Raw genomic sequence first — 15,401 nt, 5'->3', positions numbered from 1 at the left:
GGGGGCAAACACTTTTTCACACAGAGCCATGTAGCTTTGGATTTTTTTCTTCCTCATTAATAAAACCCTTCATTTAAAAACTGCATTTTGTGTTTACTTGTGTTATCTTTGACTAATGTTTAAATTTGTTTGATGATCTGAAACATTTAAGTGTGGAAAACATGCAAAAAAGTAAGAAATCAGGAAGGGGGCAAACACTTTTTCACACCACTGTATAGTTATTAAATTCACCCTTTTAGATCCAATACCAGCCATTTTCTACCTTGTTTGTTTTTTGATAAAACTGGGTGAACTTAAGTGTAGCTATGGTGGTCTTTGGATCCACCCCACTATGAAACATTAAATAAAGTTTGCCAGCAGGGAGATTTATGACCTTCTGTATACGGGAGTGTCTTTGTGATATCTGTACTTGTATCAATCAGCCCTGAGGTACATCACTAAATCCAACTTTAGGACCCACCATTGTACCTTATACAGTAGGGTAGACTGGTCATCCCTCTCTTTGCGTAGGTTACAACACAGGTACATTCTAGTATATAGGATCTAGTAGCCTATATAAAATTTCCAACTTACCTAAGACAGTTTTTATCATTGCAAAGCAATTATACTCTTACGGCCGAGATCCACCGGGCCCGTCAGCGGCGCAACACGTCTGCGACGCGAGTCCCGTAGCAGCTCGCCCCCCTGTTAATCAATTACAGCGGCTGCACCGGCAACGGGAGCTGCACGACAACCCCCGTCTGCCGCGCGACAACTCTCTATTTTAGGATGCTCTTCTATTTTTGTCGCGCTACGCTCCCCTACGCGACCCTCCAGCAGATAATAACTACATGAAATAGTGTGCTAAACGAGCACAATGTGTTTATAAATGAATAAACCATTATCAGAGGTGATATGTGATGATCTTTTTTTCATGCATTTACCCATGTTTATCCGTGACATTGTGTAAATGTCCGTGGCGGACATTATAAAGCGAGTAGATGACAAACAGTACAGTAAACTTGTAGATAACTCAAATATATGTAGGCCTAATAACTTAGGTGGAAAATGCTTAACATTTCATGCAGCCTACATGCAGCCTCTCTGCTCGGCAAACAGTAAACAACCCCGCTAGCTTCTCTATGTGTCGCTTCCGTACGCAGTCAGTGGAGCCCAGATGAATACGCCGCGACGCTACGCTGACGTGACGCTTACGTTTGCAGCCGGTGGAACCCGGCCGTTAGGTCACACAAATGACTTCGGTTTAAAGTGGCTTTTACCAGGACAGAGGATGCTGGCAAATCAACAGTCCCTGGTCCTGGAATAATCTGCAGGCCAAGCTCAAACTCAAGACCCTTACCTCTTCAAACTTAGAATAAAGAAAGAGGTCACTGATAGCTGTGGCTGTTTCGATCAACTAACAAATTCTAGACTAAATATTGTTGCCTTGTTAATGCACTGTATTATGAAATGTATTTTGACATATTTATTGTCACTGTTGTGATTTGATGTTTCTCCTGTTTGTGTTTGATACTGCTGTTTGACCCTGTCTTGGTTAGGTCTCACTTGCAAAAGAGATTTTAATCTCAATGCGACTTCCTAGTTTAGTTATAAAGTTTATATATAGATAGAAACATATAGATTTCCTCTGAGCTGTCTGGAGCCCTGGTACATAAAATACAAAACATAAAAAGGCAAAACTAAGCCTCACATTTGTTCAATCATATTTCCTACTGTGACAAAAATATCATATACATGTTGTAAGAACAAAAATTAAAAGCTATATAGATATATTACTGTGACTGTGATTATTCCCAACTTGGACTGCTATGGTAATGCTACCAAGCAACACATCAGCCAACGAAAAACATGTGTATCCTATTTGCATTTAACACTGATGTGAAAGGTTTTCACAATTATCAGCTCTTTTTATAGTAATTTCATTACACCATCAGTGGAAACTAGCACATGCTGGTTTAAAGCTTGGCACCTAACTGAATTCTCCACTCTGCTGTATCCATATTTGAAGAGCCAAAAGTTCTGATTAAATTCAGATTTTATTGCTCCAAAAAGCAAATGTGGTTTAACACGAGTTACCACAAATTTAGGTGCAATGGCAATAAAAATATTTGCAAGCCAAAAACAACTTTGCAACCCTTTCGCACGCAAGAGAAACACATTCACAAGAAGCATTAAATAAAATGGCACAGACTTTTTATGTGACAAGCCCACATGAGACACTAATTATAGGGTGAGTTTGTTTTTGCCATCCTCTGATAAATTATTGTAGCAAACAGAAACAATGAGGCAGTAACGCTTAAGACTGGTAACAGATGACTGACTAACTGACTGGATGGAAAATTGTCATTATTGTAATTTAAGGATGACGTCTGAGAAGCAAAGCAACCACTCACTTAGAGCAAAGCTTCAACTACAGCAGAATGTTGTTTTCTGTTTGTGCTTGTGAAAGGCCTAATGTTTATTTTGTTGTATCTCAGTTGTATCTTGGACCTCACCTCCAAATAACTCCAAATCCCGCAGGCTCTCCACACTCAGTTTCTCAGTTACCCAACGCTGACAGACACAGAGGGTTAATAACAGACATGGAGAGAAGAGAGAAAATGCAAGCAAGAATAAGGGAATGTTCCACAGAGACATATTCAAAGCTGCTGAATAAAGATGATTCACATTGACTTTCTAATTTGCAGCTGTAAAAGTGTTCTGTCCCTTTTATGGAAGAGAAAATCGTAGAAAGCTCATTTTTAGAAAAGCCAAGCAATTTCCTGTCTTGTTTGTGAGCAGTGTGCTGAGCAAGAAGGCAAACTGGTCTGTGCAAAAACTTTTATAAATATATCTGTTATTGTCTTGTCATGTTAACAATAGTGTCTGGCTGTTTGCAGTGAAAGCTGGCATAGTGATTACAGGACGATTTCCCTTATAGGGAGTAAGCTTGAATGGAAACATCTATTGAAAATATACAATAACTGCAAATCTTTTAATGTTTTCCATATATTTCTAACATCCAGTTAGACCCCAATCTCGTGACAGTCTGCTTTGGCATTCTTCCTGATAATATTACATTAAAAGGCCACTCTACAGAGTCGCACCACTGCACTCACCACCCTTTTGTTAACCTAGAAAGGGTGTGGAATGCTTCATGTGACCTTAAACTAGAAAAAAATATCTGCCACTAAATGTAAGCCTGTGCTTCTTAATAAAGCTTAAAGCCTTTTTTAAAAAAAAAAACTTTCAGGAGACAAATAGTCCAGCTACTATATATCAGTATATTCTCCCATAACCTATTTTTCATTTATTTTTCTTTCCTTTCTTTATATTTATTAGTGTTATTATATATATAATATATATCTATATAGATATATATAGATATATATTTCTGCCTTTGTGATTTGCTAAACTCCAATCCAGAGACTTAATTCTGTAATCTGATTAACAAACAAACTAATCTATTAAAAAAACATACAAGTACTGCAGATTTAATCCCAGATCTCTAGGCTTACATCTTATCTTTAAACCAGCCTATGTCTAAAATAAGAGGTACTTGGCAAACACTTACAAGAAAAGACATGGATCCTCTTGAGTGTGTTACATATGAAATGTTGAAAACCCGCCCAGGGAATCCCTGTGAAGACAAATGAAAAAAACTGTGATTGAGAAGATCAGTTTGATCTCCCTGTGCTGGGAGGTTAATCTAGCATGCTATCATTACTATCTGATTTGATTTGGAGTTATTTCCCTCTGTTAGCAGAATATTTGTGTGCATCCAAAAGCATACACTGTTTCACGTACATAACAAAATACAACATTAAACCAAACAACAACAAAAACACCCATTACAAACATATTATATCAGACATTATGAATAAGTAGCTACAGTGTCATCACTTACTGTCACATTCAATGGTTAGCCTACACTGAGACCTACTCTAAACCAAAATTCTGATATAAAAAGGAACAAAAAAGGATTCTGCAGTTTGTTTAGTCGAGCCTGTGGTACTGTAAATCTCCTGTTGAATGGCAAAAACTGATATTCGTTAAATAAAATATAAGAGGGGTATGATGTAATATTACCAGCCAGAGACAGAGACAGCATTCTTTTAGTAAAGGCAGTTTGAAAACTTGATTCGAGCATGTGACCCACAATCTTTAAGCAGCTACAAAACCATTTAGCCAGTCTAGCTTTCAGATGAACAGAGAGACACTTGTACCATACACTGAATCCATAATGCATAACATTCTGTATTATAGAAAAACACTAACAGAGTGTTTGCTCCAAAGAACCTTGGTTGCTTAGATAATAATACATTGCTGTAATTTACAACAAATATAATATATAGTATATGTGAACTCCATGATAAAGTAGCATCCACATAAATGCCTAAATATTTAAACTTGTTCAAACTGTGTGTCATGGACAGTAACTGGTGGAGAATAAGACTGGAAGACCAAAGATTATTTCTTGTGTCTACTTTGGATTAATAATAAATTAACTGCTCTCAAACCACACCACTCATCAGTCAGGGCTGATGAATACTAGAATCATCTGCAGTGCTGGACAAGTGTCATCTGAAAACTTCAATATAAACAAATTTGTAATATCAGTTTTACTATTGTCTGTATGAAGTGTAAAAATTACCTGCAGTGCTCCTCAGTCAGTAATAACAGGAGATGAGATCTAATACACATCTAAGGTGTCATCCTATGAGGCAGCCCCCTCACTCTGACATCTCTCCATCCATTCATACATCCTGTTTGTTTGTGTATGTATTTCGGCCTGCGTGGTGTGTGTGTGTGTGTGTGTGTGTGTGTGTGTGTGTGTTTGAATAGTGGAGTGGAAAAAAATTAATTTCCCCTCCCCATATTAAGTATACCTTCCTTCCTTTTTTTAACTATATATACTCTATTTGTAGGAAATAAATGGTACCACTGAATCAGGTGAGAATAAACTTTTCATAGACTCATCTTTGTCAGTGAGAGCTATTATTATCACTCCACTTTTCTGTAGGATAAATATAATATCAGCACACACAGAAAGCAAAACATAAAACGTCTTTGAACTGCCTGAGTGAAATGACACATCAACTTGGCTTGCCCTACGCAAATCATGCATATAAATCTTTAGTTATTAAAGTGATTATTAACCTTGTATTGCAAAGTAAAGTCTACCAGCCAGATGATCTCTCAGCAGTTAGTGATGGCTTGAGCGTTATCTTTATTCATGCTGATTTTGAGGCTGAAACCAATCAACAGTCACGCTTTAATAATGGTGGTTAATATACAAACCCAAAGACGCTGACTTTAAATGACAGCATACGAAGAAAAATCACTAACTTATATCAGAAACGTCACAGGCAGAGCTGCTCGCTAATGGAGGGCGCAGGCTAGCAATTACCGTTAGTTAAAACAGCTACCTTGACTTATTTTAGCAGCAATTAACGGCTTTATTTTAACGTCTTAGTAACTTACCTTTACAATGATTGGAACAGCGGTGGCTGGTTGGAGTTACATTATATTTTAGGATAACTTCTTCAGCTAGCCATCCTCTCCAGCGGGATGTTTCTGGCAGCTCTCCACTACGCTTTCTTGGTTGAGCGTCGTCGTCGCGCACCTAAGACGTCAGAAACAGTGCGCGCGGTGATGACGCAAGCACACCGCTTGGTCTGCTGAACAGCAACACAGGAGGTTTTTGTGGAATCAGTAATAGGTAAATACGCATTATTAGCCACTTTTTCAGTATTAACGATATATTCAGTCAACGAATAAGGTTATCGTATACTGCGCTGGGTTGTGAAAGACATTCTAGCTAAACCCTATTTACGGTGTGTCGACACGAGCCTCACACACCCCCATCTCGGCCTCTTTTTGCGGCCTTGAGCTAACGGGTCAGTTATGTGTAACGTTAGACAGATGGTGGTCAATGTGTTGTTGTTCTCAGGTTACTGTACTGCAAAGTGAGTGCCCAGAGCCAGCAGCTGAATCCTAATGCTGCTTTGCTTTGTAGTTTCGTGTTTAGCAAATGGCTAACTGGCTAGCTTTGTGTTAGCGCGGTTACGTTGGTTTCTCAGCCTAATAACGTTAATGTTTCCTCATGCAGAACCAAATTTAAAATATGTCTTATTAATGTGCTGTTGCTTTTTGGTAAACACGCGTGCCTCCATGGACATGAATGAAAATGTCTAAAGAGTGGCGAGGATGTAAGGCAACATTCGTCTTACGTTTAACCAGCACAGCTGCTTAGATTAATAGACACTATGCTGTTTAAGGTTAGCTAATGCTGATCTTACCAGCTGTAATGTTGCTGCAATGAAGGAAGTCAATAAAAGCTTAATTATGCGGCAGATTATTCTGTTGATATGAAATGCAACGTAAATGGCATTCAGGGCTACCGTTACTCATTTACTACTTGGCCTTTTGACTGGTAATGATGCACTAATGGGAAAACTGATGTAAACAAATCGTAGGCATCATTAAGGATGAATTTGTTAGGCCTGACCTAAACACCATGTACTCAGACATACGTTGTTGCTCAACTGATAGCGTGCAAAAGATGAAACAGGAGATGTAAAGATGTGTCTACCCTACAATATAGATAGAAAAAAAACAAAGGAAATCTGAGTTTGCTCATTTTTTGCAAATTAGGATTTAAGGACAAAAAGATTACTTGTTGTGCATATTTATTTTGGAGCAAATGTATTGAAATTGTGGATATCCTTGTTTGTTAGCAGTCCAATAATTGCAGATCCATGCTGTTGTGTTTACTTTTGCAAGATGATATGTGTCTTCAGGTGGGATGGTGGTCCAGTATTGGTCAACTTTGTCTCTTGAATGGTTGATTTGGTTTATCAAACCATGTTCTGACACATTACTAAGTTAACATGTCGGAACATTTTTGTTCAGATCAAAAGGGGTGAGGTCAGAAAGTGACTTATTTCTGGTGGGATGCTGTGAAACCGTCTTTGTCCACCAATATATACCTGCTATTACACCTGCTAAAATAAAAAAAAAAAATTAAATTATAAGTGGTCCTTGTTGACTAAATGCAAGCTGATGAGAGGTTTGCATGATTCACGTGCTAAGTCACATTTCAATAATAACAGAGGTATCTTAAAGGCTCGTTTCTCCCTTTGTTTTCTCAGCACAACTATGAACTGGAACAAAGGCGGTCAGGGTGTGAAGCGAGGGTTTGGGTTTGGAGGATTTTCCCTTGCAGGAAAAAAAGAGGAACCTCGCCTTCCTCAGTCATCTCACACATCATTTGGAGCCCCAGGATCCAGTGGGGGGTATGGGAAGGGCCAGCAGCTCCCATCATTTTACAAAATAGGGACAAAAAGAGCTAATTTTGATGAGGAAAATGCGTGAGTATTAAATCTTTTCCATACGCATATATACACTTTTTCAACCCCTTGCACATAAGTATATAATGTGGTTTATGGTATAGAGGTATTAGAAAACTACATCTTTGTCATGTTCAACAAGGTATTTTGAAGACGATGAAGAGGAGTCCAGCAGCAATGTGGATCTGCCATACATCCCAGCTGAGAACTCACCCACACGGCAGCAGATGCAGTCTGGTGGTGGATCAGACAGTGAAGATGACCCACTGGATGCCTTCATGGCAGAGGTTGAGGTGAGAAGAGAATTACAGTTCAGCAGAGGCAAACTAGAATATGTTTCAGACTGCTAATGTTTTCTCTAACAAATATTGTTCTTTTTCTCTTCCAGAACCAAGCTGCTAAAGACATGAGAAAACTGGAGGAAAAGGAAAAAGAGAAGAAGTCAGCCAAGTAAGACTCAAATGCGCCACATTTTTTTCCCATTTGTTTATTTTGTAGTCACTTCTGAGGTCCTTATATAGATGCTTAAATTGAAATTTGACCAGAAGTTGAAAAAAAACATTGCCCACATGAATTTATATTTTGTGAGCAAAAGTATTAGCCCACTAATTTGAGAAAATAATACTGTTAATTTTTCCATAACTCCTGTACTATTCACTTTTATAACTATCAATAGCAATTTAGCTTTATTCAGACATTATTATCATAAATTTCTCCTGTTACTGCCACAAGGTATGTCACATCCAGCATTGTTTTGCTGGCTTAATAAATAGCATCAGGTAAGCACTGATCTTAGTCATTATGGGATGTGGGCTGTCTTGGGTGTATGAACGAGCCGCAGGGAAGTTTTTTTTTTCTCCGCTTTTCATTTCAGGGGTATTCGTGATGACATTGAAGAAGAAGATGAACAAGTGAGTGAGCCCTCCAAAGTTCTTCATTCACTACACCGTTGATCAGAGAGGTCTCCAGACCAGACCAAACATTCCCTAAATCTGCCCTCTCTAATGTTATAAAGCCCCCCAACACACACACACAACTGACCATGCAGGTTGCATATAGTATTATTATGATGAAGTGTTTTATTCTTGTGTACATTGTGCTTGTTTAGAAAGTGTGAAAGAAGCATGTTTAATTGTTGATTTATGTCAACAAGTGATATGGTGATATCAGATTGTGAATAGTAATTTGTCCTTCTGTTAAATTGAATGTCTCCTTAAGTATTAGTCAGTTACTGGTGCCTGGACGCTGTGGTAAGCAGCACACTGGCTCAGTTTTTCACATGAAATGCTGTGCTCTCTGCAGGAAGCCTACTTCCGCTACATGGCAGAGAATCCCACAGCTGGGCTGACCCAAGAGGAAGAGGAAGAAAACATTGACTATGACAGTGACGGGAACCCAATTGCTCCTACCACCAAGAAAATCATCTTGCCTCTTCCTCCCATTGACCACTCAGAGGTACATTTGATACTACTCATTGAGCACAGACAGTTTTAGCGTGTTGTCTCAACTATGGGTCAACATTTAATGTCTTTAAGTTGTGTCATATGAGTGATATTGTTCATCTTTTTCTGTATAGATTGATTACCCACCCTTTGAGAAAAACTTTTACAATGAGCATGAAGAGCTCAGCAACCTGACTGGAACTCAAGTGTTGGAGTTAAGGCACAAATTGAACCTAAGGGTAAGTCTTGGATTAATGCACACAAGTATATAAATATAATATAGCTGAAATGATACACATGTCATAGTAGTTATTACTATGATCAGTCACTATCACCATGATTAACCAAATCCAGTTTTTAGCAATCTTTTTGGCAGTGGTGGCTCTGTTAAAAAAATCTTTGGAGATATGGGCCTTCATCATGTGTAAACTGTTGGTTTCATCATCATCATAATTCTGAATGTCTTTGGATTTCTGCTTCTTTGTCTTCTCAGGTATCTGGCGCTGCCCCTCCTAAACCTTGTACTAGCTTTGCCCACTTCAACTTCGATGAGCAGCTAATGCACCAGATCCGCAAGTCTGAGTACACTCAGCCCACACCAATTCAGTGCCAGGTACAGTGCAACTTTATCGTATTAACTTATTTATTTATTTAATATATTTATTTTATTTTCTTTTGTTTATTTTTGACTATGTCATGAAGAATCTTTGTTGTTTTTTTCTCAACCTGGGTTCTAGGGTGTGCCCATAGCTCTGTCTGGACGTGACATGATTGGTATTGCAAAAACAGGCAGTGGCAAAACTGCAGCGTTTATCTGGCCCATGCTGGTTCACATCATGGACCAAAAGGAACTGGAGGCAGGAGAAGGGCCCATCGCAGTCATCGTGTGTCCCACCAGAGAGCTTTGTCAGCAGGTAAGAAATGAGAACGGATTGAGTTAGACTTTGTGAATGTACAGAGTATATTTGCTGCTGTATTAACTATAACAATACATTGTGAAGCGAGCTGGTTTCCTCATGTATGTGCCTTTGCCAGATCCATGCAGAATGTAAGCGTTTTGGGAAAGCCTACTCTTTGCGTTCTGTGGCGGTTTATGGAGGAGGCAGCATGTGGGAGCAGGCCAAAGCTCTGCAAGACGGAGCAGAGATTGTGGTTTGCACTCCGGTAAGTTGACCAACTATTGTCTTCGACCTGCCTTCTAAGAACATTCACACTCCACTGCTGCCACAAATGAGAGGTTTACTGTTTATGTGTGTTCGCACAGGGTCGTCTGATTGACCACGTGAAGAAGAAGGCCACATCCCTGCAGAGAGTGACTTACCTGGTGTTTGATGAGGCAGATCGCATGTTTGATATGGGCTTTGGTGGGTTGGCATTATCAGTGCTGTATCAGAGATGTTTCAAACTTGTTTCATGCACTGAATTTTATCCTTTTTCCCTTTTAGAGTATCAGGTCAGATCTATTGCCAGCCATGTCCGCCCAGACAGACAGAGTAAGTGGGTTTCCTTAAGTATTGGGGCAGTGTTTCATCGTCATAGGTAGTTTTTTTATTAATATTCTTAATATGATTGCCTTTACAGCCCTTTTATTTAGCGCTACATTCCGAAAGAAGATAGAGAGGCTGGCCAGAGACATCTTGGTGGATCCTATTCGTGTGGTTCAGGGAGACATCGGAGAGGTAAGCAGCATCATACATTATCTGCAAACAACTTCTAATAAGTTCTCTAAATTAAGTGTGACTTGAAAGCGTTTCAGTCACTGTTCAAAATCTTCAGATAACTGGTCCTGGTAAACTATTTTGAACTCTTTTGGCAACAAAAGTTAACATTTTAAAGTGTACAATATTTTCAGAGTAACTAAATGTAGTAAAATAGAATGCATACTTTAACATGCAGGCCCCATGTTTTAATTACCTTACTTCTCTGACTAGGCCAATGAGGACATCACCCAAGTGGTGGAAATGCTGCCCAGCCCAACAGACAAATGGGGCTGGCTCACCCGGCGGCTGGTTGAGTTCACCTCCTCCGGCTCAGTCCTCATCTTCGTCACCAAGAAGGCAAACTGTGAAGAACTGGCTACTAACCTGACCCAGGAGGGCTACAGCCTGGGCCTCCTGCATGGAGACATGGACCAGAGTGAGAGGAACAAGGTCATCAGCGACTTCAAGAAAAAGAATTTGCCTGTTCTGGTGGCCACTGATGTAGCTGGTGAGTGCGAGAAGAGGTGGTGGTGGAGATGGGAGTAGTTTTCTATTTTAAATTGAACATCTTTTAACACTCTCTGCTTCCTGTTTACATCCCTCTCCAGCTCGTGGTCTGGACATCCCATCCATTCGCACAGTGGTAAACTACGACGTGGCACGAGACATTGACACGCACACACACAGGATTGGTCGTACTGGCCGTGCTGGAGAGAAGGGCGTCGCTTACACTCTCCTCACCGGCAAAGACACCACGTTCGCTGGCGACCTTGTGAGAAATCTAGAGGGAGCTAATCAAGCAGTTTCTAAAGAACTGATGGATTTAGCGATGCAGGTAAGATAGATAACTCAAAGAATCAAAGCGATAGAATAAATATATTTGTTATTAGGAGTGAATATTTTTAACTTTGTTTTGTTCACATTTTTTCTCCAGAATCCTTGGTTCAGGAAGTCCCGATTCAAAGGTGGTAAAGGAAAGAAGCTGAATATTGGAGGAGGTGGTCTTGGTTACAGAGAGAGACCAGGCCTGGGGGCTGAAAGTTCTGTGAGTTGCTACATTAAATATGCTTTTTTTTTTTTTTTTTGGACGTGGTAATGTCAGGATAATCATAGTAATTATGAAGCACTGTGAAATGAATTGAACAAAATTCCAGACAACACCTGTAAACTTTTACCTTCTGACATTATTAAATACTCCACAATGGCAAAGATATTTCTTTTAAATTGAGGTGATTCACTGTGATATTTGGAGAAAATTCAGACGGATCTGAGTCACCTTCTGTTGTTTTTGCAGGAACGTAGCAGCAGCTTGTTGTCTTCTACGAGTAGCTTTGAAGGCTACAGCAAACCAGCCACTGGGGCGATGGGAGATCGCATGTCTGCAATGAAACAAGCCTTCCAGGTAGAACTCTCTCCCTCCTCTTCTTCTGTCTTTGTTATGCCTTTAAAGGTAGGATCTGGAGGATTTTCAAACAATACAAAATATAGACATATACAAATGAAATCCTGCTTAATCATCACCTATGGGCTTCTACTCATGTGTGGTGGTGACTCTGTTTGCAGAGCTCCTGCCCTTTAACTGTATTTTGATGTTTTTGTGAGCTCAGACCGCTTCTGGGCGGAGATTTCCCCAGCCAATGAGAGAGCGCAGGTGCCGTGCCCGAGCGTGTCCGAGCGTGCACCAGTGCGAGCCTTGCCTGAACCTCTTCTGTGAAGCCTTCTTCCATACCTCCGGGCTCCGTACACCCGGGAGAGTTGAGCCTGATAGGAGGGGCCGAATTTGAATGTGTGTTTACAAACAGCAACTGGAAAATCCTCCAGACCTTACCTTTAACCTTATTTCATTCACTGATAAATCAGCATGCAATCACCGCCCTACAAATAAGTTTTGGTCATTTTATGTTGTGAGGCAGTGCAATCTCTAATTTGAAGTTTCAAAGTAAGGATTTCTTGTTTTGCCTCGCAGGCAGCTCATCTCTTCTTCTCAATGTCTCCTTTCTTCAAGGCTCAGTATAAGAGCCACTTTGTGGCTGCGTCCAGCGGCCCTCCAAAGCTCACCACTAAGTCTAACAGCTCGTCATGCTGGACCAGTGCCGGCAGCCTGAGCTCTGTGCCAACTGAGTCCGCCAACGGCTCAGAGCGGTCTCACAGCGCTGCCTTGTCCATGTCCATGTCCATGGCTGGCTTTACTAGCGCCGGCTCCTTGAGCTCTGTGCCTGTCAGTCAAACCAGTTCACAGCACAGCTACCCTCCGCCTGCACCTGCTCCACAGAGAGACATCCCAAGGGACAGACACGGTGAAGACAGAGGGCGCCACGACAGTTACCACCGCCACAGCGACAGGAGCGACCGACACAGTGGAGAGGACCGACATGGAGACCGTGATCGGCATGGAGACGGAGACCGGGATCGCCATGGAGACAGAGATCGTGACCGCTACGGGGACCGGGACCGCTACAGCAGCAGCAGCAGTCGCCACAGTGATAGTCGTAATGGAGATGGAAGCAGGAGAGACAGAGATGATCGGAGGAGTGAGAGGGACGGGGGAGACAGGGGGAGTGGGGAGGGGAGGGACAGAGGAGATGATAGTTTTGCTGTCCCTGAACCACCAAAGCGTAGAAAGAGCAGGTGGGACAACTAAAGAAAACAAAAAACACATCAGTAGAATAATATGTGCAACCAACTGCTCCATGATGAGCTTGTCTGTTGTGTTGGCAGATAGCAAAGCATATCAGAGTCAAGCACAGGACCGTAGGGGGATTTGTGGACTCTTAATTCAAGTGTACTGACACCCCTGTCAGGTTGGTTAGGACCTCATGATTTGATAAGAGCTCAACAGAGTGTGTCAGACAGAACACAAGCAGCTCAGAGACAGCCACTGTACATATATCATCAAGACTGTTGTTAATGTAAATCAATAGGATTGAGCAATAGAGCTGTAATGAATCCTGCTGTCAGTAAACAATTCAGAGCTAGGATATGTTCTCTTGTTTTCTCTCACGGAGCTCCTAACATGCTTTTGTGCTTGCAGACTTGAAGCTTTATTTTTTTTTTCCTAATGGATCTTTGCCAGGTGTGTTAGTGTTTTTGCATTTTGTTGATCTACAAAGATTACTCTTAGAACTGTTTCATTTTTTTCAAAAGTGCTCTGTGATGATTGACTCACACACATACATGTTAAAATGATGTATAGCTCTTTGTGTCTTGTATTCAAGTCCTAGTGAAGTGCCTTTCTTTGGCATTTAGTCTGTCTATGCTTTTTAAATGTTTTTCAACAAAGATGCATTTGTTTATATAGGAGGAATTTCAAGTGTTCATTCACACAATGGAAAATGTGAAGTTTTGATTAAAAAGACCTGTTTGGCATCAATTTCTGTATCTGCTTCCTGTGACATTCAAACTGTGTCATTCTTCTGGTTTAACACGGATAACATATACAGAGCTTTAAGTGGGTATTTTATGCAGTTACATCAGTCTGATAGTTTTATTTTGTCCTATTTTTTTGAAGCAAAGGGCATTAGGCATTAGATGTAATACAGAACATGAAAAAAATTCAGAAGACATGTTTGACAAGAATATTTTTGTCTAGTATTCACTAGAGGAACTACTGTGCTATCATATCTCTGAATGACACAAGAAGCTACAGCTGAATTTCTATTGATATGGTCAATACTGATGCAGTTGACTTAAACATTGATATTAACAAGTAACAGCCAGCCATGACAAAATGCAGCACTGCAGCTCATCACTGTGACCAGTAGGGGGCAGTGAACACTAATTCTGAATGTGCTTCACCCAAGGGCATGTTAAAACTGATGACTAATAATGTTAAGTTGTGGCCTCTAACAGTGATCACAAGCAAACAATCAACACGGTCATTTCACATTCAGCACTCAAGTAAACTACATATACATTCTACTGTACTTGAGAAAATATACTGGTGTGCTTTAATGTGATGAGTCCACATTTAAAATGTTTTTGGAAATCATGGGCGTCCTGTCCTCCAAGACAAGGAGGAGAAGCACAATCGAGACTGTTATCGGCACAAAGTTCAAAAGCCAGCATCTGTGATGGTCTGGGACTGTGTTAGTGTCCATGGCATCATGGGTAACTCACATCTGTGAAGGCACCATGAATCCTGAAAGTTACATACAGGTTGTGGAGAGACATATGCTGCCATCCAGACAATGTCTTCTCAGGGACATCCCTGCTTATTCCAGCAAGACAATGCTAAGCTGCATTCTGAAGGTGTTACAACAGCGTAGCTTTGCAGGAAAAGAGTGCAGGTACTAGACTGACCTGCCTGCTGTCCAGACCTGTCTCCCACTGAAAATGTGTGGCGTATTATGAAGCACAAAATACAGCAATGGAGACCACAGACTGTTGAGTCACTTAAGTTGTATATCAGGCAAGAATGGAAAGAACTTTAGGAGATTTGGAATGTGCTTCAGGCATTAAGTTCATAATAAGTGTATATCAATCAATCAGTATCCTTGTGGCTTGAGGATCAAAGCTACCTCTGAGCCTCTCTGTGCTGGCCTGGTGTAACCGTACCCTCTTCTCGACCTCAGCAGGGTGAAAAGGCAGTTTTCCAGTTGGCTGGGATCTTTAATGATTCACCTGGTCCTATTTTTGCAGCATCTCAAACATACTTTATGTCAGTTAGAGCAGTGCCTATAGTGTGTACAGATTAACCAGCCACTCTTTGTGGGGCCTTGTGGCAAAACAAACAAATAAACAAACAATAATGTTTATTGCAAAAGCCTGCACGCCAAATCTGGCCATCGATAGGGTGCTGGGGGCCACCCAGCCATTTTCTAATTTACAAAATAAAATAAATTGATTCACAGGAGGAATTGTTATGGTACTTTTAATGTACATAAGGTGCCAGGGTGCATTAAGAATAGCATCAACGTAGAGCTTTATAA

General features: G+C 40.6%; 2 protein-coding genes across 7 annotated transcripts in view; one reads left to right on the top strand and one right to left on the bottom strand.

Moving 5' to 3' along the window:
- The window catches only part of strada (STE20 related adaptor alpha), a 15,620-nt gene extending 10,020 nt beyond the window's left edge, over nt 1–5,600 (bottom strand). Inside the window, exons 1-3 of one of the 3 annotated variants that reach the window (XM_050068148.1) lie at nt 5,464–5,600; nt 3,554–3,619; nt 2,496–2,553 (exon numbers count right to left, since the gene is read on the bottom strand). In XM_050068148.1, the coding sequence (XP_049924105.1) occupies nt 2,496–2,553; nt 3,554–3,565 (70 nt within the window). In that variant the 5' untranslated portion in view covers nt 3,566–3,619; nt 5,464–5,600. The remainder of the gene's footprint in view (nt 1–2,495; nt 2,554–3,553; nt 3,620–5,463) is intronic. The other 2 variants (XM_050068151.1, XM_050068150.1) reach the window with 2 other exon arrangements.
- On the top strand, nt 5,565–13,857 carry ddx42 (DEAD (Asp-Glu-Ala-Asp) box helicase 42). Of its 4 annotated transcripts, none has more exons than XM_050068141.1 (19): nt 5,565–5,701; nt 7,134–7,352; nt 7,474–7,624; nt 7,720–7,781; nt 8,206–8,242; nt 8,634–8,786; nt 8,908–9,012; nt 9,267–9,386; nt 9,511–9,687; nt 9,809–9,937; nt 10,038–10,137; nt 10,219–10,266; nt 10,355–10,452; nt 10,705–10,981; nt 11,082–11,308; nt 11,408–11,518; nt 11,768–11,875; nt 12,081–12,259; nt 12,479–12,619. In XM_050068141.1, the coding sequence occupies exons 2-18, from the start codon at nt 7,141–7,143 to the stop codon at nt 12,255–12,257; spliced, it is 2,292 nt and encodes a 763-aa protein (XP_049924098.1). In that variant the 5' UTR covers nt 5,565–5,701; nt 7,134–7,140; the 3' UTR covers nt 12,258–12,259; nt 12,479–12,619. The 4 variants fall into 4 exon arrangements, with proteins under 4 accessions (XP_049924098.1, XP_049924097.1, XP_049924096.1 ...); XM_050068140.1 differs by having other exon boundaries at nt 11,768–11,923; XM_050068139.1 differs by lacking the exon at nt 12,081–12,259 and having other exon boundaries at nt 12,479–13,857.
- The last annotated feature ends 1,544 nt before the right edge of the window (nt 13,858–15,401 follow it).

This window comes from Epinephelus moara, chromosome 18 (assembly GCF_006386435.1).
Source record: "Epinephelus moara isolate mb chromosome 18, YSFRI_EMoa_1.0, whole genome shotgun sequence".
Classification (NCBI taxonomy): Eukaryota; Metazoa; Chordata; class Actinopteri; order Perciformes; family Serranidae; genus Epinephelus; species Epinephelus moara.
This window is presented reverse-complemented; position numbering and strand designations above follow the sequence as displayed.